This window comes from Sciurus carolinensis, chromosome 2 (genome assembly GCF_902686445.1).
Source record: "Sciurus carolinensis chromosome 2, mSciCar1.2, whole genome shotgun sequence".
In the NCBI taxonomy this organism is placed as follows: domain Eukaryota; kingdom Metazoa; phylum Chordata; class Mammalia; order Rodentia; family Sciuridae; genus Sciurus; species Sciurus carolinensis.
In genome coordinates, this window is record NC_062214.1 from 78,471,836 (window position 1) to 78,495,390 (window position 23,555).

At 46.9% G+C, this 23,555-nt stretch overlaps 1 protein-coding gene across 5 annotated transcripts in view; it reads right to left on the minus strand.

Moving 5' to 3' along the window:
* Acsbg1 (acyl-CoA synthetase bubblegum family member 1) overlaps positions 1–23,555 on the minus strand; it is a 52,586-nt gene that overhangs the window by 2,148 nt on the left and 26,883 nt on the right. For 3 of the 5 annotated variants that reach the window (XM_047541433.1, XM_047541431.1, XM_047541432.1), the window contains 10 exons: positions 14,257–14,477; positions 13,717–13,805; positions 13,305–13,443; positions 6,473–6,553; positions 6,231–6,380; positions 5,745–5,921; positions 4,640–4,821; positions 3,077–3,307; positions 2,171–2,388; positions 41–180 (listed from right to left, as the gene is read on the minus strand). In XM_047541433.1, coding sequence (XP_047397389.1) covers positions 41–180; positions 2,171–2,388; positions 3,077–3,307; positions 4,640–4,821; positions 5,745–5,921; positions 6,231–6,380; positions 6,473–6,553; positions 13,305–13,443; positions 13,717–13,805; positions 14,257–14,477 — 1,628 coding nt within the window. The remainder of the gene's footprint in view (positions 1–40; positions 181–2,170; positions 2,389–3,076; positions 3,308–4,639; positions 4,822–5,744; positions 5,922–6,230; positions 6,381–6,472; positions 6,554–13,304; positions 13,444–13,716; positions 13,806–14,256; positions 14,478–23,555) is intronic. The other 2 variants (XM_047541429.1, XM_047541434.1) reach the window with 1 other exon arrangement.

A 23,555-nucleotide genomic window follows, 5' to 3' on the forward strand; every position in this document is an offset into this window, starting at 1 on the left:
CCAGCTGCACCTCCAGAGTCAGTCTCCACCCCACACACACCTTCAAGGTGAGCAGCATGGACAGGAACTTCCTCCGGTCTCCAATCAGTATGGCATTGCTGATGATGGGCAGCTCCATTTTTACAGCCTCCTCAATGGGCACAGGGGGCACATTCTCCCCTCCAGCGGTGATGATCAATTCTAGGGAAGCAAGACCAGGCTGCAGCACAGGCTATAGTCCAGGTGCCCTGGCTGAACCTGACCTAACTTCAGCCACAGTCTGGGAGGCTGGAGAGCAGGAAGCACTTCTTGGGATGCCTCTCTGGAGCAAGAGGCAGGGCCAGACTCTCCACCTTATGCCTGCTGGGAGATGGCAGCAGTTCCCCAGAGGACAACTGCCACCCAGTATTCCCACTCCTCAGCTCATCTCCCAAGATTTTGCCTGCTCAGACAGCATAGCCCTAGGCCCCTTCTGTTCTTCAATGGGCCTCTGGGCCTCTCGCCTCCTCTGAATAGCCAGTGTTCCCCTCCCTTTCTTTGCTTTACAACCACCTCCCCATCACTCACATGGCACTCACCACGAACCAGGCACCATGCTAAGTGCTTCCATACTGTGATTCATTCAGTCCTCACAATAAGACTAAAAGGCAGGTTGTCTTATCATTTTGCAGATGAGGAAACCAAGGCAGAGAGAGGTTCAGTAACTTTCCTAAGGTCACATACTCTTAAGTAGCAGAGCTAAGATTTAAATCCAGTCCAGTTTCAAAGTCCAAACCCACCCCACTATGGTGCTTCTTGCTGTCCCTATGTCTCCCACTGGAATGTCCTCCTCCCTTCCCATCTCTCCAACAGGTTGCCTATTCTTCAGGGTCCAGTCCGCTGCGTCCTTCAAGAAGCCTCCTCCAGCTCTCCCAGTCCACATTGACCTCACCCTTCTCGAAGCTTTTCTAGCAACCTTCTGCCCAACCATTAGTGATAAAACCCCTTAGCAGATGAGATATGGAAAGGAACTTCTTTAATCTGATAAAGAATATCTACAGCAAACATACTAAATGATAAAATGTTGAGAACTTTCCCTCTGAGATCAGAACTAAAACAAATATGACCTCTACCACTTTTTTCCCCTCAGTCCTAGGAATCAAACCCAGTGCCTTGTGCATGTGAGCATGCACTCACCACTGAACTACACCCCCAGATTGACTATTGCCAATTCTGTTCAAAACTTCTGGAGGGAGGTGCTAGCCTGTGCAATAAGGCTAGAAAAAATTCATAAGGATTGAAAGGGAGAAATACAACTGTTACTATATACAGATGATATAATTGTGTCCATAGACAATTTAAAGGAAGACACTACTGAACTACTATGAACTCATCGAAGTCATTTGGTATGAGGCCAACATACATAAAACAATTGCATTTCTATATACCTGCAACAATATCCCCTGTGAAATGGGGCTATGGGATTCCCACGTGGGTGCTAGGAATATGACACACATTTGGACAACAGGATGGAAATATCTTTCCACGGAGGAATCCCCAACATTTCTTTCTCCACAGGATATTTCTTTGAAGTCTAATGTTTCACTTTAAATTTCATATTCAATTTGTGTGTTATTCTCTATCACATCCATGTTTGCTACATAAGATTTATGCCTTGAATGTTCTGGAAAGTCTTGCCTTTTTTCCTCTTTCTTTCTTGGGGGTGGGTACTGGAGATTAAACCCAAAAGTGCTTTACCACTGAGCTACAACTTCAGCCCCTTTTCATTTAAATTTTTTTTTTTTTAATTTTGAACAAGATCTCCCTAAGTTGCTTAGGGTCTCACTAAGTTGCCTTGGCTGGTCTCAAACTTGCTATCATCCTGACTCCAGAGTTCCAGGAGTTACAGGTGTTCACTATTGTACCCAGCCTTGTCTTATTTCTCTCAGAGATGTAAATCCAGCTCCACCATTTACTAGCTAGGTGACCTTGGGTAAGTCACTTAACCTCTCTGGATGTTCTCATTAAGGCAGGGTAGTAAGAGTCCCTGCAGGGGAGAGTAAATAGAGTAAAATGATGTCAGAAAATGTGTGTGGCATGTAGTTAAGGGTTCAATGCAGTTAGTGGGTATGAATAATGGGGAAGGTAGAATTCCTCCCATGCCTTACTGCCAGCCTCCAATGCCCACTTGCTAGATGCCAGGGGTGCTCACCTTTGAGGCGCCCAGTGATGTAGAGGAAGCCGTCACTGTCCAGGCGGCCAGTGTCGCCTGTATGCAGCCAGCCTTCAGAGTCGATGGCCTCATGTGTCTTGTCCTCCATGTTCAGGTAGCCCATGAAGATGGTGCGGCCCCACAGGCAGATCTCTCCAATGCCCTCAGTGTCCTCGTTCACCAGCTTCATTTTGCAGCCTGGCACCACCTTACCTGAGCTGAGATGGAGAGGTGGGGAGAGAGGTCCGAGGGAGCCCTGGATGAGCCCCCATTAGGGAGCCCCAGGTCCCCAACCTCTCAGTCTTCATCGATGACCAGGTGTCCCCTGCCAGGGTTTTGGGTTTTAATGGGGCACCTGGAGCTGACAGGGCCAGCTAAAGGTTTTTCAGTGAATGAATGAATGAAAGTTAGTGGTAGGACTTGGAGCACTTGTGCGGGCAGGGAGGGAGGAACTGGAGCACAGCAGATGACCTTCACAGTACTCCCCAGCCCTGACTGCCTTCCCTGCCTACTGGAAATCTGGCCCTGTCCCCTGGCTCCCACCTCAACTTGAGCCTGGCCATCAGCTCTTCTGGGACCCCCTCCAACAGAACCCATTCTAATGGAGGCAATGGGGGAAGGAAGTTCCTGCATCATGAGAAGCCTGTTCAGGGACTGCCTGAGCTGTTAAGGCTGTTTTCAGCCATGGATCCACATGCCATGGTGGCAAAGACCCCACTCCACCAAGGAGGACAAGCAAGGGGCCTGGCCCAGGATGACAGTGTTGGCACTGGGGGGCCCCAGCCCAGGGCCCAGGTCTCCAGTGTGGAAAGAGGAGCCAGTCCTTAGGGCACTCAATAGACAGGCATGCAGGGGTGTCAGCAGGGACACAAGGGCATGTGTACATGTCGAGGCTTGGGACCTTACCTATACAGCCGGTAGTTGTAGGGGCTGGACATGAAGTGGGGGCCTGTGGTCTCACTGAGGCCATAACCTGCATACAAGCGGATGTTGAGGCCCAGGAAGAAGCGCTGTGTCTCTGCAGTCATGGGGGCAGCCCCGTAGAAGTTCTTCTGACACTTGGCAAAGCCCAATGCCTGACGGACCTTAGCTAGCACCAGGTAATCTGCCAGTCTGGTTGTGAAGGGCTTCAGGTCACTGGTAGGAGAGGGAGAATGGGGTCCATGGAAGAAAGGAAACACACTCGTGAAATGGTGTGTATTCCATGTGTATATACCAGCATAGCCATTCTGGTTGTCTATTCTAATTGGTTGATGCCAATGCTGAACCTGTTGTTAAATATTTTGAATATTGGTCCTGCCATATTCATTATGCAAATGAAGATGCACATGCATATGGTTGTGTGCAAATGGGCCTTGAGCCAGGAAGTCAGGCAGATTCAACTGTATACAGATACATAGGCAACAACTCAGAGGCATGCAAATTTGCAACCCAATAACACACATGCAGAGACTTGAAGTCTATATCCACAGACACACAGGTACCACACGACTATGATCTCTCTTTTGAGGTCCACAAATATTTGTAATGCATATTTACTTCATGTATGTAAATTAAGCTGTAGATGCATAGATGTGTCCATAGTTCTCATGAAACATGATACTGTTTCATAGACACGCTAACAGAAACTTTTGCTAAATTGAAACTTCACTAGATTTATATCATTATAAATACATTATAGTACTTTGTGAGAATTTAAAAAGCAATCAGAAAGGGTGGGGATGCCAGACATGGTGGTGCACGCCTGTAATTCCAGAGATTTGGGAGTCAGGATGGCAAGTTTGAGGCCAGCCTGGGCAATTTAGCAAGACCCTGTCTCAAAAAATAAAAAGGGCTGGGTGCAGTGGTGCACACCTATAATCCCAGAGATTGAAGCAGGAGGATTGCAAGCTCAAAGTCAGACTCAGTAACTTAGTGAGGTCTTGAGCAACTTAGTGAGACCCTGTCTCAAAAGACAAAACAACAACAACAACAACAAAAAACCATCTGGGGATGTAACTCAGTGGTAGAGTACCCCTGTGTTCAATTCCTTGTAACACACACACACACACACACACACACACACACACACACACGGGTTAGGGATTGAGGAGAGGTCTGAGTGGTCATGTGGGGTGCTGAATGCTGAGAAGACTGGAAAGGATGAACTCTCATCACAGTGGGGTCTTCTGTCCTCACCTACTGAGGTCAGGAGACCTCAGGAGACTAGTAGGGCTGCTGCCAGGAAGCTGAACTTCTCTTCAGAGAAGACAGTCTTCCCAGTCAAAACTCAAAGGTGCCAACTGTCCCATTAGGGCTGCAACGAGTAAAGGAGTACCAGTCCCACTTGTTGATGTGGCCTCTATACAGGGGTCCTCAGAACTTACAGGACCCCGGGCCTGGGACAAGCCTATTGGAGCTTTGGTGTATACTGGGTTGTGAGCCAGCCTTGCTGCCTCCTCTGGCCTCCTGTCCCCTTGCCCTCTGTACCTGCTAGGGCAGGTGAGGTTCTGCTCCAAGGTCACCGACATGGCCCACAGCAGCATCTTACGACGGATGAAGCCAGACTGAGCTGCCACCTCCTGGATCCGCTCCATGATCTTCTCCCACACGCGTGGCACACCCATGTGGGAGGTGGGCTCCACCTCCCGCAGTGTGTTCACCAGGCTTCCCTATTCACCAATCGGGAGAGTCAGGCCTCTTGTTCAGGGCCAGCTGGGTCCAGGAGTCCCTGCACCTGATCAGGTTTGCACAGGTCACACAGCATGGCTGCTGCACACAGATGCATGCACAGGTGAGCATAGCCCACCCAGCCTGCAGCATGGGCTGTTGGCTGTGGCTCAACAGTTGTCCCCTCACATTCCACTAATAGAAACTTGGTGTCATTTGGGTACCAGATGGCCAGGTGCTTCAGAAGTATCTTTGTCCCTTCCTGCCCCCAAGGGTGGTTCTTCCTTTGTCTAACTCAAACCCGATAACCTCATTCCTCTAATGCCTAATGCTTTAGGAATGGACATGTTCCTAATGGACATGTGGCATTGTGTGGGTCACCGAGATGCTGGGTCAGGGAAGCTGTGGGGGCTTCTGGGAAACTTCCCTCACAGTTAAAATAGGATCCAGGATTGGGATCGTAGCTCAGTGGTAGAGTCCTTGCCTCGCACGTGTGCATTGGGATCGATCCTCAGCACCACACAAGATAAATAAGATAAAGGAATTGCATTCATCTACAACTAAAAGAATTTTTTAAAATAAAATAAGGATCCAAAGAATAGGTGTAGATTACGCAGTTGGGATACAGGAAGGGGCTGTGGCCACCTGTGATCATCTTATGATCCTCCTGTGAGGAGGTCTCCTTGATAGTGCTGTAGACCCTGCAAACCACTCTGACTCAACTTACTGTAATGCCATCAGTTTGCCTATTTGATTGGTCATTTGAGTCAGGCTATGCAACCTGCAGCTGGGAGAATTCTGCCTGATAAATGCACAATTAACTAGCAAACCCACAAATGTACATGCAGGGACACAGACAGGAGTATGCATTGGGCATGCTCTTGCTCACATGCTGGACACCCACATGGCAGAGAGGTGGACTGACCTTCAGGGCATCAGGCTCAGCAAAGCAGACCTGCGCCCCCCACTGGATGCCTGTCCACAAGTCATAGATCTGGGCGGCAATGTGGCTGAGGGGCAGGTAGCTGACCACCACCTCCTGCTGGACTTCTGCTGGCTGGATGTCGCCAGCCTGGCTGCCAAACCGGGCTGTCCATGTGATCTGGAGGGCAGGCAGATGGGCCCCAGCGGTGTTCACAGCCAGCTCCGGCAGTGCTCACAACTGTGGCCATCCTAGGAGCTTGGAACTACTTCTTTAGGGACCCCCAGAGTGGATACCCTTCCAGGTAATTCTGTAGTTCCTGGAAACACACCTTCAGGGATAGGCTTCCCCTCACCCTTTTCCCTTCCCCTTTTTTGTGTCCAGTTTGTATCACAGAACTGTGGGCTGTCTTACTTATCCCAGTTCCCCGAGAAGTTGTTGGGACAGACCCACCCCAGCCCACCCCACCCGTCTGGCCATCTGTCCTACGTTGTCCTGACTCAGCATCACGCCTTTGGGGTTCCCAGTGGTGCCCGACGTGTACACTAGTACGCAGCACTGATTGGGCTGCTGGGCATCAATGATGGAGTCCAGGGTCTCCTCCGGCACCTCACGCCCCAGCTCCATGAATTCTTCCATCTGTGGCCAGGTGGGGGACAGCAATCAGTCCAGGTCAGCTGGGCAGGCCCAGACAGCCCCCCTGTCACCCAGGGGTATACACACTACCCTACCGTATACACATTGGTCATCTTCTTTGGAAGAGTTTCTCCGTATATCACTACTGCCTTCAGATGGGGCAAATTTTTCCAGATCTGCATTGACAGGGAAAGTAAACCAGGTTTCAGCAATAAAAATGTTACTTTCTGAAAAGAAACCCCAACCTCCCACCAGCATCAGTCTGCTTGGCAGGCATTGTGTGGCAAAGGTCTTTGGGTTCTCCATCTCTGATCTTTGACTTCAGCAGAACAATTGCCACCCTTTGTCCATAGATTCACATCGTGGGAACTTGGGAGTAGTGACAGTGGGGACAGGCAGGGGGCAGGGGAAACCACCAAATGATACAGGACCTGGAAGAACACAGTGATCCAGCTGCATAAGAGAGCACTAGGTAATTGTACATCAGAACAGGCCACTGGGACAGGATAGTGCTAAATTCTGGTGTAGAGTGGGTTTTTGGAAATATTACTGAAAAAGAGAATGTGTACAATAAGCATGTAGCATGCTACCTTTGTGTAAGAAAGGGACATAAAGTGAACATAATGAATATATGTAAATGTATGCAAATACCTATTTGCTTATTTTGTCAAAAGGAACACTGGAAGGTTAAATCCAAAACTACTTGACTATGAGAAGAGGAAAAAAACAGGGGCAAGAAGCGGGGGGAGCAAGAATTCTTTGAGTGTCTCATAAAATTTTGATTTTCTAATCATGTAAATATTATAATCATTTGAAAAATATGTAAAAGATGGAAAGGATGATTTTCCAAGAGTTAAAAACAATCTGAAAGAAATGAAGTCTATAGACCAAGTTTGACATAGTGATGCATACGCATGCACACACATGAGTAAACGCACACAGACACACGCAGAATTACATCAAGGGATTTTAAAACAGTGCACTTTTGGTCTTCCTGAGTCTTTGACTGAAGATCCACCTGCACAGACATAAGGGGGAAATGAGGCTGGAAGAAGATGAGGACTCAGCTGGAAGACAAAAAAGGACACACCTAGGTATTCTTCATGCTTCCATCAACCAGCCACATGGGACCTCCTGGGTAAGCAGAGACCCAGAAGGATCATGTCTACTATGTGGGGCTAAATTAACCTTGGTAAAGGCTATCTACACCAGTACTATAGAGCTTCAAAATGAAGTATAGAGTCAGACGCAGTGGCACATGCCTATAATCCCAGTGGCTTAGGAGGCTGAGGCAGGAGGATCATGAGTTCAAAGCCAGCCTCAGAAACTTAGCAAGGCACTTAGCAACTCAGTGAGACCCTGTCTCAAAATAAAAACGTAAAAAGGACTGGGGATGTGGCTCAGTGGTTAAGTGCCCCTGAGTTCAAACCCTGGTACCAAAAAAATAAAATAAAATAAAATAAAAAAGAAGTTTAGAGAAGAAAAAATTATTTGTAGGACAATATCAAGACATCTAACATACATGTAATTGGGATCCCCCAAAATATTTTTTAAAATGAAAAAAAGTCTGAGAAATTTTCCAGGTTGGATTAAAACAATAAATCTACCAATTCTAGAATCACAACGAATCTCAAACAAAATAAACACTGAGAAAATCCACTCCAAAACACAACACAACCAAACTGCTGAAAACCAGTGTTTTAAAAAGCAGCCAGAGAAACAGGCACATTCTGTGGAGAGGAACAAAGATAGGAACCACAGGCTTCATACCAGAAACCATGCAAATGGGAATGAGATCGTTAAAATGCTGCAGGAACAGAGGAAAACTTGTCAACCCAGAATTCTAAACCAGATGAAATTATTTCTTCTTAAATGAAGGCAAAAATGAACACTTTTTCAAACAAAGAGAAACTGAGGATATGTGCTACTATCCAGCCTGGAATGGAGGATCTTAAGTCAGGAGGAAGACAATACCCTATGAAACTTGGATCTACACAAGGAATGCAGTGTCAAAAATGGCATCAATGTGGGTAAACATGAAAGGCCATCTTCTCTTCTTTTAAAATTTCTTTGCAAGATATCAACTGTTTAAAGCAAAAATACTACCAATGTGTTGGGGTTTACAAGTTATGTAGAAGTAACACGGACGACACCAAGGATGTCTGGTGGAAGTGCTATGGTCCTCCGGGTCAGAAGGGGATTGTGTCCAGGACTCCCTGGTATTGGAGGATACCAAAAGCTGAGGATGCTCGAGTCCCTTACATAAAATGGCATGATATTTGCATGTAACTTTTGCACATCCTCTCACATACTTTAAATAATCTCTGATTTATAATGCCTAATAAAATGTAAATGCTATGTAAATAGTTATTGTATTGTCTAGGGAATAATAACAAGGGGAAAAGTTTGTCCACGTTCAGTACAAATAGATTTTCCCCTGAATTTTTTCCATCTGAGGATGGTTGAATGGCAGATATGGATGACCAAGTGCATGTGTTGTGAGTTCCATGTTACATGTGAAGGGATGTGACTCTGAAGAGTATATCGTGATGGGGGTCAGGGATGTAGCACAGTGATTGAGTGCATGCTTAACATGTGTGAGACCTGGGGTTCAATCTCCAGCAACCTTCCTATCCTAAAAAAAAAAAAAAAAAGTATACTGTGATAAATTAAGATGAATATTTTCTTGGGAGATTGAGGCAGGAGGGTCACAAGTTTGAGGCCATCCTAAGCAACTTAGTGAGATCCTCTCTCAAAATAAAAAATAAAAAGATTGGGGGTACATCAGTGGTAGAGCACCCTGGATTCAATCCCCAGTATTGCAAAAAGAAAAAAAAAAAAAAAAAGCATGTCGTAAGGTCTATAAGCCAATGGAGATAAAATGGAATACTAAAACAAAACAAAAACTCAAATATTTTCTATCTTTCCAAAATAGGAAAAAGGAGAAAAGGAAAAGGCACAGGGCTGGGATGTTGTAGCTCAGTGGCAGAATGTTTGCTTAGCATGTGCAAGGCCCTGGGTTTGAGCCCCAGTAACTCAAAAGAAAAAAAAAAAAAAGGAAAGAAAGAAGAATAAATGGGAGACAGAGGAAATAACCTAGTTATATGCTGCCTACAAGACAGCTAGGTTAAAAATAAAAGAAATATAAAAATGTATCCATGCAAACATTAATCATAAGAAATCTGGAATGTCTGTGTTATTTGAGGCAAAGTAGCTTTGGAACCAGAAGTTATGAAGAGGGAATGGTTAATTCATCAAGGACATAACAAATCTAAATATGTGTATAATAGAGTTCCAAAATATGTGAGGTGAGAACTGATATAAATAAATGGAAAAATAGATAAATCTAAAATAACAATAGATTTCAACACTTCCTTTCTCAGTATTTGTTTTTGTGTGTGTTTGTGCTGGAGATTGAACCCAGCACCTCACACATGCTGAGTAGTCTCTCTACCACTGAGCTATACCTGCATCCACTTTCTCAGTATTTGATGGAACAAGCAGGTATGTAGAAGACTTGAATAACATTATAAGCCACCTACCAGCTCGACATAATTAATACTTATAGAATACTCTACCAAATAACTGCATAATCCATATTCTTTCCAGTCCCCATAGAATGATCGCCAAAATCGACCATTATTCTACCACAACTGCTCTGTGCAAACAATGTTTCAGATACCAAAGAGCCTCAGGTGAGGGCAAGTTCTTCCTTTGAAGAAGAATTCTGGCTGATGCATTAGCGAATCAAATCAACATGAAAATCAACATGAAATACTAATCCAGTCAAAGAGAATCAATGGATGCTAAAAGCATTAGGGAAAGGTTGCTGGGAAATGTCACAATGAAAGAGCAGGTGGTCGCCACCTGGGTCTAGATGTCGCTCAGCATCACTGAGGGTAGTAGCACCTGACATCTGTGCTGCTTGAGGCTGTGCTTTATGAAGTACCCAGTGCCACCTATGGGGTGCCCTTGCCATAAAATTCTCATCTGAAACACATCTAGTCCTTAGGAACTATAGAGTTTCCAGGAGCAAGTTAAAGGACAGCAAGAGGAAGTAGTAAGACCCATCCAGAACGTGAGGCCTTGTGCAGGACAGCTGACCTGGTTTCTGCAGTATGTCTATGGTGGAAGTTCTCACCCCCAGTGTGCTTCAGAACCCCAGAAGGGCCAGCTACACACAGTAGTCCTAGAATAGCTTTTATAGCGCAATAGGGGTGAAATGGAATTTGTTTGATTTTGTCTCATGAAGGAATAATGGGTGAACTATTACTAGGGCTGTAATAATGAATGGTAAAATGAAGGAATGTGAAGAATTATGTTAGAGTTCTTTATCTACAATATATCCAACTCAGATTCATTCTAAACTAGTTCCAATGTGATAGCAAAGAGATTAGTAATTATGGTTCCCGAGAAGGAGCCTCATTCTCATGGTAGTATGTAGCCTATGAATTCTGTTGCTATTACTGTGAATAAAAGAAAAATTCTGATATGTCATATTGTTTTTTTTTTTCTTTTAGTACTGGGGATTAAAAGTCCTTTTTTATTTTTTTTTATTTTGAGACAGGGTCTACACTAAGTTGGTGAGACTGACCTCAAACTTGCAACCCTCCTGCCTCAGCCTCCCAAGTTGCTGGGATTATGGGTGTATGCCCCTGTACTCACTGATATTTCATGTTTTGGAATAGGAATAAAAACCATAGTGAAGGCTTCATCCTACATGTAGGAATAAACAGATAAAGAATATGGAAGCTCACACGTGCCAGGCAAGTGCTCTACCACTGAACCACAACCCCAGTCCACTGTTGCATGTATTTTACTTCAATAAAAAATCGGGAGAAAAGATATTGTATGTATTAGATGATTTGAAGGAATTATTTCATTTGTGTTAGATGAGGTAGTTAGAATAATTATTTGAGAACTATTTCACTTTTTTTTTTTTTTTTAGAAGTACTAGTTGAAGGATTCAGGGAATGAAATGACATGAGATCAGAAATTGGCTTTATGGGGGCTGGGGAGATAGCTCAGTTGGTAGAGTGCTTGCCTTGCCCTGGGTTCGATCCCCAGCACCCTCCCAAAAAAAAAAAAAAAAAAAAAAAAAGAAAGAAAGAAATTGGCTTTAAAATACTGCAGCAAAAAGGTGAGTGGAAAAAGCAAATGTAAAGCATTGATGAGAGGGAGGGTTTGAGAACATCTCAGCTCTGCTGTGTCTCCTAGGGATTCACCCGGGGTCACACAATGGACACTCATCTGTCCTCTCCCTGTCTTAAGGAGGTATCCAGGTCAGACAGAAGGGAGATGTTTGGAACAAAAGATCCCAAAAACACAGGGTCCAAAAGAAATAGAGATAAAAAAGGGCCCCCTAAAGAGGCAGGACCATTCTCCCCATTTGTAAAGGGAGCCATTTGATAAATTTTTATAGTAAAATAAAAGTAGGTTCAAAGTGCTGTGAAATAGAGGGTTTTCAAAATAATCCTTAAATGGCATAGTAGAGGGTACACTCAACGTGGCTTAGAGCAAACCCTGGAAGAGGTCCAGAACCTGAGCACAGGACCAGCCAACTACAAGATGCAAATGTTCCAACCTCTTTGAGACTTTCAAGATGGTGAGAGCAAAGCACTAAACCAAGTTCTAAGTCCTGCACCACTGTGTGGGACATGCCCCCATGAAGCCAACCCTGCTTTTGAAGGAACTGCCCCTTAGGTTGCTAACTCATGTCCCTGCCAGACTCTGGTTGGGGTGGGGTCTCCCTCAGTTTCATGCCCATAGTGTTTTGGGCTCTAGGGCTGTAAGGAGCTGGCCCAAACTTTGCAATTTCTTCTAGTACCTTCCCAAAGAGGAGCAGGTGTGCTGTGCCTCAGCTTCTATGTTAGGGTACTCAGAGTATGTCCTGAGGTCTTCCCAGGCTTCTTATTTTTCTGTAAGCTGGAGGATCTTAGCCTGGGCTGCTCAAAGCCTAACCTGAGGTGGCTAATTTAAACCTCACTCACTGTGAGAATGTCCTGTAAGAGATCCTGTCCCGAAGGTCTGGACCATAGCCTGGGCCCACCCCAGGAAGGAATGACTGATCCCAGGCTTGAGGAGACTTCCCACTAAGGATGAGGGAAGGCACCCACCCTGTCCTCTCCAGGAATCCAGGTTCTATGGTCCTGGAAGGTTAGAGACCACTTGACCTTCAAGTACAGATGGGTAGGCTGAGGCCCAGGTGATGTCTTCAGAATCAGAACCAAGCCAATAAATCAATCTGAGTTCTCCTCTGGAATACAGAGAGACCTAGAGGGCCTCACAGGCTTCTGGGTGAAGCTGGGGCACAGAGGTGTCACCACTGCAGCCAAGAATGGAGGATGTGGGAGAGAATCAGTTACTGGACAGCTTTCAGTGAATTAGGGGGTATTGGCAATGCTCCAGAAAAGATTCAGCTGGTACTTTGAGCTCTTGCTATGGCCCATCATTGGAAGACACTGGGGTGCTTGCTCTGACTTGGCTTTACCCGCCCCTGTGGCAGCCCTCATCCCATTCCCACTTAGACCGGGTGGTTCAAGCTGTCAGAGCCCAGAGCTGCCCACATGCACACATCCCTTCGACCAGCAGAGGGCCCCAGCGCCCACCACTCTTGTTGCGCTTCTAGGGAGACTGTGTCCTAAAGGGCAACTGTGGGAGGCAGTGGGCTGACCAAGAGTCCTAGTCTAAGATCTGACCAGTCATTTCCTAGGTGACCTAGTCCCTTTAGCTTTTGGGCCTCAATTTCCTGACTATCGAATGGGTAGGTAACTATTGCCCTGCCTTGCTCCACGTATGGGTACAGGTTGTAGGAGGTTGGAGTCACTTTTGAGGATCAGGGGAAACTCTAGATGGGGTGGGGGAGAGCATCCTTTTTATGCTGGAGTAGAGGTCCATGAGAAAGCCAACCTCTGACCCCATGCCCACCTTCCCTTTCCCCCAAACCTTCAGGATCTTCTCCAGCTGCTTCTGTGTGTCAACCACAATGATGTTGGCGCGGCAGTCATAGGCGATATATTGGCAGGCCTCAGGGGAGCTGGTCGTGTAGATGCCGGTGACAATGCCACTGAAGGAGACCCGGAAGGTGTAAAGGGGGCACCCCCTTGCCGCCACCCCCCTGTGTGTAGCCCCGGTCCTAGAGAGCTCCCATAGCCAGAGCAGCCAGAGCTCCCATGTCATCTCAGGGCAGCTGCCCCTGGCAGAGAGGGGACAAGGGGCAGGCCCCAGGGAAAGAAGGGATGTTGGGAGTGGGGGACCTCTACAAAGAGAAAGTGACCCTCTTTCTACTTTCTGCCTACCACCAACCCACTGGAGACTCCACCCCTGCCCAGTCACTTACCCTGCAAATACCGTTCCCACTGCAGAGAAGAACCACTCTGGGGAGTTGAAGCCGAGGATGGCCACGCTGTGGGCTCGCTCCAGGCCAAGCTCCAGGTCAAAGGCAGATGGTGTAGGTCAGCCAGGTAGGGAAGGGGGCTTCTCCCTCCCCTGGTGCCCTGGGTTCCTGCAGCCCATCTCAGGGCCCACCTAGTTACACAGTCCCCTGGGGGATCGCTCAACAACCCTTGCTTCCCCCGCCCCAGGGCTTTCCTAGGGAATCCAGCCTCCCAGCCCCGCACACTAGGCTTCCCAGGGTTCTCGACTGTGATGTCAAATATAAAGCTTGGATGGAGCTTCTGGCACATGAGAAAGGCTCAGTAAATATGAAATCCTTATTAAAGGCTCCAGCCCAAGTATTCGCTCGATGAATGGGGGTGCTTTCAAGGTTATGATTTCTAAGGACCTCCTTTGGCAGGGAGTCAGGGAGGGGGCCTGTGAGAGCCCATACTGGAAGGCAGGTCTGGGGAGAGGGAAGGACATTCTTTGAGGGGCTCCTCACCTTCAGGAAGCCCTTGGCGACTTTACGGGCAATCAGGTAGTACTGAAAGTAGGAGATGTGCTCCCACTTGCCCTGGCGCTTGAAACCCAGAGCACTGAGGTCCCCATACTTGTCCAGGGCCTCATAGAACATCCGATGCACCGTGTAGGGGAGCTGTGGGCAGCAGGGGTCCATGCGCAAGCGGACCCGCCCGTCGGCCCTAGTCGTCCATAGTGCTTCTTCTGCAAGGAAGAGACCACAGCTTGGTCATGCCCTCTTGGGATTGTCTCCAAGGGAACTGCTCCTGCCCTGGGAAGAGCTTCTGACCCTACTGGTGCTGGAGGAGGAGGTCAGACTCAGCCTTGAGGGATGCGGAAAACTTAGGGATGCAGTGAGGAAGAGGAGAGGGAATAGCTAGAGGAGAACTGGAGGCCCCAGGGATGCTGAACTTCCACACCTTTCATCCCAGTTGGAGTTTGCCTCCCAAGATTGGGTGGCTGGCAGTGGAGCTTGCACTGCCTCAGAAGAGTAGAACTGTCAGAGCTCCAGTGTTGTTGTTGTTGTTGTTGTTGTTGTTGTTGTTGTTTTCCTTCTGGGTATGGGCAGGGACAGATCCAGTAGGACAGAAGGTCAAAGTGTCAAGGAGAGAGAGGATCTCAAGGACCTTGCAGGTGGTGGACTGGAAACCAAGTGGTCCTGTTCCCTAGCATGTAAAGTCTTCAGCACTGGGAAATAACACCAGCAGCCTGCTCATTCTGCCTCTCTTACCCAGGCTTCACAGGATGGGTTTGGACAACCCTCATTCACAGATGGGCAACTGCAGCTCGGACAGGTCAGGCACTTTCCCAAGGTCACACACCAAGGAGTGGCAGAGTCAGGACTTGAACTCAGGTGTGTCTGATGTCTCAGCCCATACTTGGGACACTTTCTGAGGCACCGCCCAGCCTTTGTGGGACGGATGATTTTCTTACTCTGTATGGCAGATGGGGACACAGATTGATAGTTTAGTATGTAAAATTTCAGGTCAACACCTCACCCCTGAGTCTGTTTCCTCAGGAGAAAGGTGAAGATTCCATTCTCTGGGTGGATGTGATAGTTGAAAAACATGGTGTATATCAAAGAGTCTTGGTATACAGTTGGTGCTCAGTAAGTGCACTTTCCTTCTTCCTCCTTTTCCAACTTCTTTTGATTGTTTGCAAAGGAAGGTTGGATGAGTCATCTGGACCCTTTGGGTCTCTTTTCCTGGGGCAAAGATGGTCCTCCCAGAAGATGACCATGGGGGCAGGGAGGGGCAGGGTTGGCCAGGACAAAAGGGATTGCACTGCCTCCTGCTGGCCAGACTCCCATCAGTTGTCCTCTTTGGAGGTGGCACCAACAGAGTGCCCTGTCACTTGTCCTTAACCAAGATAGACAGAGGATTAGATGCCTGCTTCCCTCTTCTTCGACACTCTCAGGTTGCATGCAGACTCTGAGGTTGGCAGAAAGAGGTAAAATCTGGGAGCAGAGGTAGGATAGGCCATTCCTTTTCATCTGGAGGGCCAAGTGTGGGGGACAAGGGGACATATCCAGATCCAGTCATGAGAAGGGAATATGCCTACGGCTGTAATTCCAGCTACTCAGGAAGCGGAAGCAGGAGGATCACAGGTTTGAGGCCAGTCTCAGCAGCTAACCCAGGCCCTATCTCAATAAAAAATAAAAAGTGCTGGGGATATAGCTCAGTGGTAGAGCATCCCTGGGTTCAACAATCTCCAGAATGAGAGAGAGAGAGAGAGAGAGAGAGAGGAGGGATATATGAGTCAAGAATGTTACACTCTATTAGAAATGCAGATTGGGGAGGGCTCCAGAAAGGTCACTCATCAACAGTCCTGTATTGGTGAAGAGATCCCCCCATCCCCTCACCCCGCTTGTTTCAAACTGAGTTCCCTGGGCTGGCCACTGCTTAAATTCAGTGCCCTTGGGTGAAGGCTGAGCCAAGGGCTGCTGATCCCCCTCTAATCCCTCCTCAGACTTTCCCAAATTATTTTTCCACATCCTGCAACCCCAACCTGGGCAGATCAGCTTCAGAGTCTTCAACTCCTGCTAAAGTCTTGCAGGGAGCACAAAGAAGGAAGGAGGAAGGACTGTGGAGTCGGGAAACCTGGGTTCCAACCCCTGATTCTGCCATTCCCTGCCAGGACCTGACAAGCCATTCTCCTCTCGGCTGTTCTGTAAGTATGTAAAATCATCTGAGAATGGGAAGGGGTTGGCAGTGAGAAGCTGGAGCCCTCATGCAGTGCCAGAGGAGATGGAAGATGTACAGCCATACTGGCAAACAGTCTAGCAGTTTCTCAATGCATTAAATGTAGATTTACCACACCACCCGGCAATTCCATTCCTGATATTTACCCAAGAGAAATAAAAACACATGTCCTGAAAAGACTTATATTCATATATACATATATTCATAGCAGCATTTTTTATAATAGTCAAAAAGTAGAAACAACCCAAATGTCCATAGACTGGTGAATGGAAAACAAAATGTGCTTTATCTGGGATAGGATTACACTCTAAAAAGGAACAAAGTTACATTGGCTACTACCAGAATGCAACTCAAAACATTTTCAGTGAAAGAAGCCAGATGCAAAAACGGTATGTTGTGTGATTATGTTTATATGAAGCATCCAGAAAAGACAAGCAGATGAGTGGTTGCGGGCGGGGTGGGGGTGGGGTGGGTAAGAGTGGGGAGTGAGCCCAACACAAGTGCAAGGGATCTGTTTGGGGTGATGGAAACATTCTAGAGTTGGATTTTGGTGATGGTCATGCAAGTCTGTAAATTTGCTAAAAATCTTTGAATTGCACATTAAAATGGGTAAATTTGATGGCATATAAATTATACCTAAAGGGCTGGGGAAATAGCTCAGTTGGTAGAGTGCTTGCAAGGCAAGCACAAGGCCCTGGGTTCAATCCCCAGCATGACAAAAAAAAAAAGGAAGAAGAATGTTTACCTCCCAAACAGTGCAAGGACCCTTGGGAGACAGCCTGGGTAGCTTGACTGGAGCCTGGCATCTCCTCGTTGCCCTGCTGCCAATTCTCCCTTCCCCAGCACTAAGTCTTCCTGCTGCCCAACCTAAAAAAGGTGACTTCCCCCTGAGGCACATCTAGAAGCTCATGCACCACTGCACTCACCTGTTCCCCAAGGTTGCCAAGACAAGCAGAGGTAAGTTCAAGTCTTGTGATCTGTTGCTAAATCCTCCCTCAAGCCAAAAGTTTTAACTCGAACATTCATCATCTTTTTTAAAAGGCAAAAATATGATACTTGTTCTAAGAAATATGAAACAATTCAGCAGTTTATGATATAAAAAGTGATAGGCCCTCCTTATACAAATATCAAGCTAAGTTTTATTTGGTTGTTGCAGCAGTTATTATTTTTTATTTATCAGATATATATTGTTGTTGTTTGTTTTCTTTCTTATTATCTTTCTTTTACTTGTTTTGTTTTTGCAGTACTGAGGATGGGGTAGCTGGGGCCTCATGCAACTGAGCCAAACCCCTAGCCCTGCTGTGTGTGTGTTTTAATTAAAAAGGGTAGGGGAGTCATATATTAACATATTAATCAAAGGTAGCAAACTCAAAATGTCCATGAGATGTTTTGGTGTCTAATATATCAGCACCATAATAAATAATGTATAATAATAAATAATAAATGAATGAAGTGCTCTAGAATTTGCAAGTGAAACCAGAGGCACCGTTTTTATTTCCACAAAGAAACAGGCTCTCTCCCATTTTCCTTGAGATACATGGCCCTCGAGGTCCACCTTTTGTTTTTCTGCCTTTGATAAAGACTCTGAATAGTAATATATTTCTCTATTATGAGAAAAGCTACAAAGTTTCAGAGATCTATTGTACATGATGACTATAGTTAATAATGTGTTATATTTTTGATAATAGCTAAGAATAGATTGTGTTCTCATTCCAAAAAAAATAGTCTGTGAAGTAATGCCTATATTAACTGGCCCAGTTCAGCCATTCCACAATGTATACATATTTCAAAACATATTGTCCATCACAAATACATACAATTTTAATTTGTCAGTTAAAAAAGAATTAAATATTTTAAAAAGGAAAACAAAGCAACAATACAAGAGTGAAGATAATTGCGTCAACCAGCTTCAGTGTCAGGGAGGCAACAGGGATTGGTGGGGACTGAAAGGTGGGAGAGTGTGTACCCCATCAAAAAAGGATGTTGCTCTACATATGTAGGATTTGGTGCCCAGTAGGAATGGATACTAAGAGTTACCAGAAATCTGAGTTTTTATATTTTTAAAAAATCATGATTTTTATTTGAATATTTAAAAAAAATTAAATAATATGTGGCTGGGTTAATAATTAAATTATAATGCCTGTAATTCAGCAGTTTGGGAAGCTGAGGCAGGAGGATTGCGAGTTCAAAGCCACCCTCAGCAAAAGCCAGGTGCTAAGCAATTCAGCGAGACCCTCTCTCTAAATAAAATACAAAATAGGATGGGGATGTGGCTCAATGGTTGAGTGTCCCTGAGTTCAATCTCCAGTAACAAAAAAAGCAAAAAAACAAAAATGAAAACAAAAACAAATTATGTGGACTGAATTAAACATGGTCATTAACCAAAGTATACCTCTTTGGCTTTGGTGACATTCATAAGTCTCTCTCTTTGTGTGTATAGGTTCTTGTGGCTGTATCATATGCTATTCTTGAACCTTATCAAGAATATCAAGTGGTTTGCTCAACACTTTCCCCATTGAAGGACTTGGTTGTTTTCCAGTTTTCAGGCCTTGTTCTAGACTTTTCAGAGGCTAAATTTTTATAATTGGTATCACTGGATCAGATGAAAAAATGCTTAAAAAATTTGGGGGGATGGTACTGTGGGTATAATCCAGGGCCTCCTGCATGCTAAGCATGTGCTCTACTTCTGAGCTACATCCCCAGTGTGTTTAAAATTTCTAAGGACTTTTTTGGACAGAGTTCTTCATCTAATCTTTCTTCCTTTATTAACTACATGACTCTGTCTTTTTCTGTTTTTATCCTGGGTTTTTGTGTGAAGACATCTCACATTCATCTTGGAATGGGAAGAGAAGGAAGGTTAGTTGGTCTGCAAGTCCAGTCTCATCATAGCCTAGCTGTTTCATGATGGAGATGAGAGCCTCGAGCCCTGTAAGACCCCACAACAAGGCAACAAGGCTCCCTGGCCAGCAGCTTGGCCCAGCCCTCTCTGTCTACAGGCCCAACTGAGCCAGTAGGACCTGTCTGAGTCCCTAGACAGCCAGAAGAGGAGAGCCTATGGGAAAGGGCCCCTACCCTCCCCGAGGCCCCAGTCATTCACTTCCACAAGAGCCTACAACTTCTACCAAGCCCATGCCATATGCCAGCTGGACTTTGTGCCATTCTGTTGTGTGCCCACAACCTTCTGTTACTCCTAGCTAAAGCTATCGGTCTCAGAGAGGCTAAGTGTGGGCAGAGCTGGGTGGCAGGACAGGGATCCAAACCTACACAGTCTGACGCCCAATTCCACGTATTCTCGTCAGGCATGCTGCCGCTTGTGGTGGGCTTCACAGCAAACCCCAGCACCCACATCCTCTGGAAAAGGACCCTCATACTTCCTGCCTAAGTCCTGTGCTGGGGTCCAGAGAGGATGACTTTGGGCAGCCATGGTTTCCAGACACTGGCCTTTTCAACATTCCTGAGGCACCTGAGTGACCTTTCTAACTCAGCACTGACCAGCTCAAAAGCCTCACTCAGCTCTCCTTGGCCACAGGGTGAGATCCACCATGACCTCTCAGAAGGCCTTCCCCAAAGGGATTCGTTTGCCTTTCTCAGCCTCAACATACCCTTACGACCAGCCTTTCCAGTTCCCTTTCAGTGCCTGCCTCTGTGCCTTTGCCTGTGCTCTGACTCTGACTGGAATGCCCTTCCCTGCATCACATGGTCACATTCTACAGTGCTGCGCAGTCCATGTGCCTCCTCACTGAAGACTTGGGTGCCTGAGTCTCACTGGCAGCTGAGTCCTGGTCCAGTTGCCTCTCCTGCCACCCTGTAGCTCTCCAGAGCAGATTGCCTCCCTGGGTCCTGATTGCCAGCAGGAGCCTGGCCCACAGCAGAGACCAGAAGGTCTTTAGGGAAGAAGGAGTTAGCCTCCATCCCATCCCAGTCCCAGGAGAGCTGGGTCAAGTGGCTGTATAAGTGGGACTCAGGCCTTCATCTTTCCCCACCTCACCCTTGCCCTTGAGGATGGCCTGACCATGAGGCAGGACATTTTGCCGTCCAAATGCAGTGAGAGATGGGCCTGCAGAGCAGGTGCCCATGCCAGCACATGCCAGGTGAATCCCCATCCCGTAGGGTCAGGTGGGGCCCTATTCTGTTCACTGTCCTTCTGGCCTAAGTCCACCACAACTCATTGGCCTCTCAGTTTCTGGTGTCAGCAACTGAGCCTGCCCCTGGACTTGAGAACTGAAGGAAGGGAGGATAAACGAATCACCCAGCCAGGGGCACTTCATCCTCCCTGCTTCTCACGTCTGCATTTCCATCTCTGAGCAAGTGTTCACACTGTGCCCACTTTCAACCTCCATCTCTGTGGATGAAGGAGAAATCTCTGGACAATGAGTTAGAAGGCCTCTGCTCAGGCTTTAACTAACAGCTAGGTGTGCCAAATGCAAGAAAGAGCAATCCAAAGGGTCCCTTGACCACAGGTGCTGAGCCTTGGACAGTGGCTCTGCTACCCAACCACACAAAGGAATTCAGGGCTTCAAACCCTGGCCACAGGCCCATGAGGTTGCTGTGCAGGAACCTAGACCAGCAGGAGTGCTGTGTAGGTGGTGACTGACACAATCAGAGCCTCTCTCTTACAGAGTTTGGAAGTGACTTGCAGAGATCAGAATGGACAAGCTGAGATAATGAGGTGGTAGAAATCAGAGCATAGTGTGTGGAGTGGAGAGAAGCAGGGGACAACCAGGCAGTGAACTGGGTAGCAACCATGTTGCTCCAGCAGGCAACCATGCCGTCCACTTCTTTCCATTCCCCACTGGTCTCTGTCTGAGCCTCTTTTCTTCCCTGCCTATCCTCTGATAACTCCCATCTCCTAGAGCCCTCTGAACCCACTTACCAACCTCCCTACCTCCCAGGATTGCTTTAGGGAAAGGACCTAAAGCAATGAAAATGTAGTAAGGCAAACAGGCAGTCCCCATACAAGGTGGGACCTAAATTGATACCCCTTTACTGGGGTTGATTGGCAATGCATATCAAAGAACCTAAAAAGGACTATCCTTGGAAGCAGAGATCACCTTTTTAAAAAGTTATGCAAGGGAGTCAAGTATCCCAAGAAAGTTGAGATGGGCATCTTTACAGCTCTGTTGCAAACAGCCCCAGTGCCCAATAGGGGACTCATGAAATCCATTATGGTAGGGCCATATCATGGATTCCCACATAGTCATTTAAATAATTTAAAAAAATAATGACATGAGGAAGTGTTCATAGCACAACATCGAGTGAAAAAAGAAGCAAAGTGCATATAAAATGTGTAGATAAAAGTGAAAATATTTGCATCAACACAGTATTGCTAAGAGGCTTAGCTTTCTGTGGGGCACAAGACATGGCTCTCTATCCTTTCTACCTAGACTTAGGTTCTATTGTAAGCATTGGACTTGCAATAGGTGTTAGCCAAAAATAAAAACAAAATTAAGCATGTGATATCTCTAGCCCCTTCTGGAGTATAGCCCGAGGCCTCAGCTGGAAGTCATCCTTGAGAAGTATCTAGTACATCAGAGAGGGTGCCTTCACAGATAAGGAACTAAGTCCCAGGGGAGGCAAAGATGACCAATATCACAGCAAGTTGGGGCAGGTTTGGGACAAGATTTCAATTGGTCCTGGCAGCTGCCTTGTGTCCAGTGACTTGGGGGGACTGGTCAGTGAATGTGGTATAGCTATGGATTATGGTGGGCTGCTCAAAGTCAAGCAGAAGGGAGGCATCATGAGCAGGTCTGCTGTGGGCACCTCTTAGCCTGCCTATCTAGGGGAGATCTGCTAGGGCAGGAGAGACTTAAGAAATCAGGTTGGATGTCAGTGCTTAAAGGACCCCCTATCTTACCTCATCAAAGTTCAATAGGGGCACAACCATCATCTTGTCCCATGCCCAAACCAAGATCACTGCAGCAATCACAGCCAAGAACACCGCCAGGACCCAGTCGAGATATCTAGCACCCAGCAAGGCCCCCACAGTACAACCAGAGCTGACTTCAAAAAACAACCAAAAACCAGATCTAAAATGCAGCCAGGAACCTAGCTGGCCCACAGCCTGTACCAACCACCACAGCCCCAGCACACAACTCAGACACCCCACCCACCAAGACCAGGTGGTCGAGTGCTTCAGGTGGGCTTCCCCCAGGCCCAGTCTGCATTTTCTGCCACCTCCCTCTTCCTTGTACTCTCTATTGTGTTGACCACTTGACTTGACCTGACCCTGGCCTGTTTTTTATCAATCTGCCCACTATGCTGGGAATGGTTAGGCAGGCAGGGATCTGTGTTCTCTGAGATTCTGGAAAGAAGGCATCTGCACAGCAAAGGAAATCACTCAATTTTCTGGGAAGAAGAAAAACACCAGCTCAGTGAGAGGGAAACCTGGGGTGTTTTCTGTAGTCTGTGGGAACAGCTTTAGCAAAGAAGGGTATTGTGCAGATGGAGGGATAGGACAAGGTGGCACTCTGGTCCTGGAATGATCTCTCTCCAAGAATGCTCCCTCAGAGCACCAGAGCCTGCATGCCATGCCCTCCTCCAGTGGCCAGTCAGGATCCTCTTTCCATACAGGGACCCTGGTACCTGCCCAGTCCCATGCCAGGCACTCTTGGGGTTATAGAAGAGGAAGAAGTCACACTGCCCTTAGGACATGATGAGATAAAGACAAGCGAGGCACAGAACAAACTTTGGCAATGCAGTACAGAATGTACTGGTCAAATGACTGGTGGTTTTGTTCCTCTGTGCTTGATGGGAGAGGACCCTGCAGCTGTCAGCCACTCCCCCGTCTTCTTGCTGAAGGGTTAAGAGCTCTGGATTTGAGCCACTATAGCAGAATAGCCCTGAGCAGACAGACCCTTGCCATCCCAAGGCCTGTTTTCTCATCTTTACAAGCCTCTCCAGGTCACTGTTCTAGCTTTTATGACCTGCCCCCAAGGTTCCACATATCCTGGCCTGGGCCACTGAGTTGGGGTGCTGAGATGGGCCGAGATGCCCCTGAGGCAGGAAGGCTCAGGAGGTGCACAGGAGATTCTCCACCTGCTGGAGGGGAGTTAGGTCTGGGAGATGAGTCCAGACCTGTCCT